This window comes from Bactrocera dorsalis, chromosome 1 (assembly GCF_023373825.1).
Source record: "Bactrocera dorsalis isolate Fly_Bdor chromosome 1, ASM2337382v1, whole genome shotgun sequence".
Lineage (NCBI taxonomy): Eukaryota > Metazoa > Arthropoda > Insecta > Diptera > Tephritidae > Bactrocera > Bactrocera dorsalis.
Genome location: NC_064303.1, coordinates 11,876,179 through 11,882,152, shown reverse-complemented (window position 1 = coordinate 11,882,152; position 5,974 = coordinate 11,876,179). Strand labels below are relative to the sequence as shown.

General features: G+C 37.8%; 1 protein-coding gene across 1 annotated transcript; it reads left to right on the top strand.

Moving 5' to 3' along the window:
* Window positions 1-530: 530 nt before the first annotated feature.
* LOC105225065 (keratin-associated protein 5-10) lies at window positions 531-2,183 on the top strand. Its single transcript, XM_011203387.4, has 2 exons — window positions 531-678; window positions 738-2,183. The coding sequence occupies exon 2, from the start codon at window positions 762-764 to the stop codon at window positions 1,683-1,685; it is 924 nt and encodes a 307-aa protein (XP_011201689.2). The 5' UTR covers window positions 531-678; window positions 738-761; the 3' UTR covers window positions 1,686-2,183.
* Window positions 2,184-5,974: the final 3,791 nt, after the last annotated feature.

Sequence of the window (5,974 nt, the reverse complement as noted above, 5' to 3'; positions counted from 1 at the left end):
ATCAAACTTAAAGTCTGCGGAGCTTAAGGGTGGGAATTCGTAAAAGAGAACTGTAATTTTCAAACACTCTCAGAGGAGTGGGCATGGAAGGAATCTTAACATAGTTTTATTTTTATATCCATTCCTTAAGTTTTCATTATTGTTGATTGTTCTAGCTTCTCCAGAGTTCTTATCGATTGAGTTTATTTGTGGACATCGCAAATTGGAGCTGAAAATCGGTTTCCAGCTCTTTAAAGTCGCTAAACTTAAAGCAGGTGGTGGGTGGAATGGCTTAGTTGGTACAAACACCTTCTTACGTTCTAAGGAATATTACATTTTATAAATTATTTAAAAGAAGTAAAGCTAGAGCAATGGAGCAGGTCCTATTGTGGTGAATACCGCATTGAGATATCGATCTCGCACTTACCGCTTTCATTTAAAAGAACTCTTCATTAACAATATGAGCAAAACTATAAGTTTTTTCGATGTTGCTTATTCCTAGACTACTCAAATTATAATAAAAATTACTTTATCTTTTTCACATCCTTTCTTAAAAGGAAGACATTAGACATTTATTTCATTTTGGATTAAATTTTTTTTTGAAATTCAAAATTTTATTTAAAATAAATCTTTCGGTTACGTCTTTCCGGCACTCACTGCTAATCGAAATTCCAAATTTTCCAAAATTTCAAGTCAAAAGTAAGTCGTAAAGTTCTATTAAATTTCACATCCTTACTTGGAACTCTTTGTTCGAGCAGATTTACCTCAATTCACAGTAAAAAATGCGTTATTTCTCCAATTGCGGCTGTGATCCATGCAGTCCTGCAGCAACTTATATAAATTGCGGATCATATGAATATAGCGCGTCATGCAAAACAGGCGAACCCTGCAATCCTTTCACGTCACATGCATCTCGTGGCTTATTTCGGGTCTGTGAACCCTGCAGTGCGCATGGCTGTAGACGTGGCACATCAGTTGGACCATGCGGATTATCAAGAACTAGTAATAATTGTGGCACTTGTGGCATGTGCGGTCCAGGACCATGTAGACCTTGTGGACCCTGCGCACAGTTCGGCTGTTTTGCGTCTAGCGGATCATGTGGACCGTGTAGTGCTGGAAAGTCATGCAATCCATTCGGTTTGCGAAGTTGTTGCGGTACTTGCAATCCATGTGGTTCATGTGGCCCTTGTGGTGGTTCGCGTTGCGGTGTGAACGGAACTTGCTGTTCCAATTTACCGTGCGGTTCATGTGATCCTCGCTCGACTGGATGTTGCAGGCCATGTGATTCCTGCGGTCCATGTGGACCTTGTAGTCCATGCGGACCTTGCAATCAATTTGGATCTTGCAAATCGTGTGCTTCTGCGGCTCTGAGAGTTCCTTGCAAACAATGTGTTCCGCCTACGCCGTTTAATCTTTTCAATCCTTGCAATCCATGCAATCCTGCGGCTAAATTTACTTCATGCGGTCCTTGTGGGCCTTGTGCGCCTTGTACGCCATGGGCTCCGTGTGGTTCGTGTGCTCCTCCTTCCTGCTGCAGTCTACCCAGACGTACTTGTAGAGTTCCAAACTACACAAAGGAGTATCTGGCGGCTATCAGACGCTGCTGTGCGACGGCCGGGAAAAAAGTGTGTGTGAAGAAAGCAAAAAAGCCGAAGACTGTCATAAATAAATCTGCTGTTAGCGAAAGTAGCTTAGCGCTATGCTAATAGCAGTGATCGGGCGAGAAGCTACGAATGTTCGGCTAGTGAAAAAAAGCAATAAAAATTTGTTAAAGAATAAAGGACATCAAAGGATCTTCGGTGAAGTATATGAGCGCAAATTGGTATGCTTCTTACATACGGACGGACATGCATTCGATCATATAAAATTTATATCTCTGCATGCCTATTTATGTGTGTGTGTTTAGCATACAGCCGCGACACATTTACAGCCAGTCAAGGAGTCATTAAAAGTGTCCTTTGCTGTTAATTTTATGATTTCATTTCAATATTTTCTTGCGCTGACAACTTAATGCCAGCAAAAAAACTGTAAAACTTTTGTCAATTGAAATCTTTTAATTTCATTTAAACAACTTTTACGATCGCACACACTTACACTAATGCATATATGCATTTATAAAAATGCATATATACATGTACGTGTATGTGCCGTGTGTTAAAAGATTCACTTTTTATTATTGTACTTTGAGTAATAAAATTGTAAAAGGTGTGAAATGCTCAGCTTGTTAATTTCGATGCAGAAATAATTTTCTAACAAACACACGGACACACGCTCATAATCACACACACACACTCTCACGACACCTTGGTGACTGCCGTAAGTGTCCTTGCATGTTTTATTATCACATGAAATTTGTTGCATAATTGACAGCTGAATATTTTGTTGCATCCATGTGGACCACCTGGCCAATGCTCGTAAACTTTTTAACACACTAATTTTATGACTTCACCTTAGAAAGGTTCTTAGGTGACACATTGCATATAAATATTTAACACAATTACATATGCTTAGGTGTCCTTTGAGATGTTTGTTTTAATGTCATGAGGAGCTTGTCGTTGTTTTTTGGTTTGAAAAGCTGCCTACCAGAGGAAGGTACTACACCTTTGCGATCCGTAAATGATGCTGCAGACAAGAAGATTCCCTCAAAAAGTCAATAGTGGGAATATTTCTCTCTTAAAAAGTAAAAAATGTTAGCCAACTGCCTTTCTTAAAAACCAAAAGTTAATTAATGTATAATAATCCATAATTTTTGCATTGAATTGGAGGTTTTATTTAGCATACTTAGAATTAACCCATTGAGGTGAAGTATACACCGTTTTGTTCGAGAACCTCTTCGCATTTTGAAGATAATTTCATAATGCCACTCTCATAGCGATTTTCGTCCCTATTTGCTAAAAACTGGGATACTCGATCATTATAAGCTTCTTTGAGACAAATTTATCACCAGCAAAATCATTCGTCACAGACTGAGAGAGCTTTTTACTTTACCGTCAGGTACAAAATAAAATGTGGATGCATAAAATTATCCCAACCAAGTTCCCGGAGCTTCTGGTGAGTCACAGTCGACGTGTGTGTCCTGCCGTTTTCATGATGTATCACAATTCTTCTCCCATTTGCCAAAGGTGCCACTTCTGGGCGATTCTTCCGTCCAAACGGCTCAATTTTATACCGTACAGGTTCGCATTAAGAGTTAAGAAGCAGGGAAGCAGCTCTTGATTCCATGCCAATCTCATCAAACAGCTAGCAAATCTTTCCTAAAAATCAATCGACAATGCCTACATGACAATCAGACTCGAAGATTCCCATCTTTGATATCCAAATTACCGGAACGGAATTGATAAAACCAAAATTGCGCAAAATAGACTTCTACAGTATTAGGACCATAAAGACAAGGCACTTAGCCTAGCTTGCCTCGAGCGCACAAGTTCTCAGGGTTGAATCTCCGAAACTATTACTCAGATCAACTTGAAAATTTAGGACAATATTCTAGAGATGTTATAGAATTTAATAAGATAAAAAAAATTTCGATTTTTTGAAACTGTGAAACCCATGTAACCCCTTAATATATTGAATGGCTTGATTTATGTTTTCACCTTGACCGACAAAGCCGTCTAATATATGACGTAAATTCTATTTGCTAGTGTCCATTTTTTATGTGTGTTCAAGCATTACTGGGACAAGCAATCGTAAAATTTTCTGAGAGGAAGTAGGAGATCTTAAATTACTAACGCCATATTGCATATTCCAATTGCGTGAGGTACAGATTACTAAAGCCATCGTTTGGAAAAATAAAGTATTTCTTTAAAAATAATGTTATCCATTATCCAAACGAAAGGATTATCTCGAAATACTGAATCAAACATTTTTAAAACACAAGTGAAATTCTTCTATTCACAAGGCGACAAGCATGTGTGACACCAACTTGACTATGGAAACTTGATTTTGAGGAATAGCAATCTTCCACTGATTGATTCTGATAGTTTCTAAAACGCCGTAAGTCCTTGATTATCATAACTTTTCCTGGACTTTTCAATACACAGAGAAGGCCTATAATCACTAAAAGGCTGTTTGACTATTGCCATCGAACCTCTGTAAATCAATATTCAGTCTGATTTAGACTATTGATGATATCATTAGACTACTGGCGGTCATTGGGTATATATAGTATATGGTATAAGTATCTCGTTTGGCAGATCTAGTAGCGGCTTTATTCAACATATATATCACATAATTATAATATACTTTCTCATCCGCAATTGAGATCTGATTATGAAGGTCATATTGAACATCTATACACACGTAAACATCGCCTTTGACACCATTTTAGTCTTCTTTTTCTCTCTTTTCATATGCACAACAGTTATCCTGTCTGTAAGCATAAAGATTGAATTAATGAATTTTATCGGATTTTTTTTGGATATGTTCTTAGAACACACCGCAGAGTATTGTTTTGCAAGAGGAATTAGCTTGAATGTATAGTATTATGGATTCTATAGGCTTGGTTTTATCATCATATGTATAATGGAGACGTTGACTTAGCTTAGACACGGTTTTGTGCTATGTTTTCGTTAAAAAAAAAGCACACTAATTTTTAAGGATATTCGATTTTTTTTATTTGATGTGAAGTATAATCGTCACCATTAAGTTTAGAATTTAACATCATTCAAATGGCCTCGACGACTGTTTTTGCACAACTTTTTTGCACGTTCAATAATGACTTCGAAAACTTGAATCTGGTTTATTGCTGAAGACTAATGACCTCAAACACCCCACAAGAGTAGTCTAATCTAATTAAATCACAACTTCTCTGCGGCCATTCAATGTCACAATTCCATGAAACAATCCCACCTTGAAATTTTTCCCGCAATAATTAAGTAGTTGCACGTCTTGTGCAGCTAGCCCCATCTTGTTGGAACCAGGTGCTGTGAAGATCAACTTCCTCCAACTGCCATAAAAAGTAGATTGTCATCTATCCATACCGCTCGCCAGTGACAGTAACGAATCAGATCGAAAGAAGTATGGACCGATGATTCCATCAGACCAGAAACTACACCAAACTGTCAACTTAGATGAATGTAATGGGGAATATTTTAACTTGTGGATTTTCTTCGCACAAGAATCGGCAGTTTGATTTATTTAGTGTACTACTCAGTTGAAAGCGAGCCTTGTCGGATAAGATGTTTTTTATAAAAACCTCGTTATCATTTTTAAGATGTTCCAAGACAAAGTGTTCTCTTCAGTTCTTTAGTGAGACCAATTTTATACGAATGCAAACCCAAATCCTTTCTCAAAATCCGTCAAAAGTGGTTTGAAGCAGTCCCACTCTCGATGTCGCTTGCGAAGGTCGAGCGGCTTCAGTATTTGCACAAGCTTGACGTAAAATGCGCCAAGTCGTTGATTGCTTGCCTGACGCGGTCTATTCGGTCGAACATTATCCAGTAATGAATGCTGGGTCTCAAGATGGTTGATGATGTTGCAAACGGTACGATCAGTAGGCCGATTATGTTGACTATATGTTGAGCGAAGCACGGGAAATACAGTCTTTACAAAACGTGATTTTTCGTAATGAAGTTGAAAGACTTGTAAATGTTGTTCAGGCATCAGTCTTTCCATGATGAAATGCCAAACAATACTGAACAAAGATAACATGACGGCTTGACACGACTCACCCATGATCTGTCAAAAAAAGGTTATTGAAAAAAGTACGTCTACTTGGATCACCCGTTAGACATTTACCACTTCATGCCAATATTGGAAGTATTCAAAACATTACAATGTACAAATGAAGTTCTTTATCATAAAATTACAATAAAGTTCTTTTTAGTAATAATATGTAGTAGGTCGAGTGTAATTCTATTGACATAAAGCTGTACCACTAATGATGAAACCCGGAGTTGCATTTACATGGCTTCTGTCAGCTCTAAAATGCAGTCAAGGGCGTACTCAGGCCAAGCCGATTACGAATTTATTCTAGAAATTATCCTAAATCCGTACA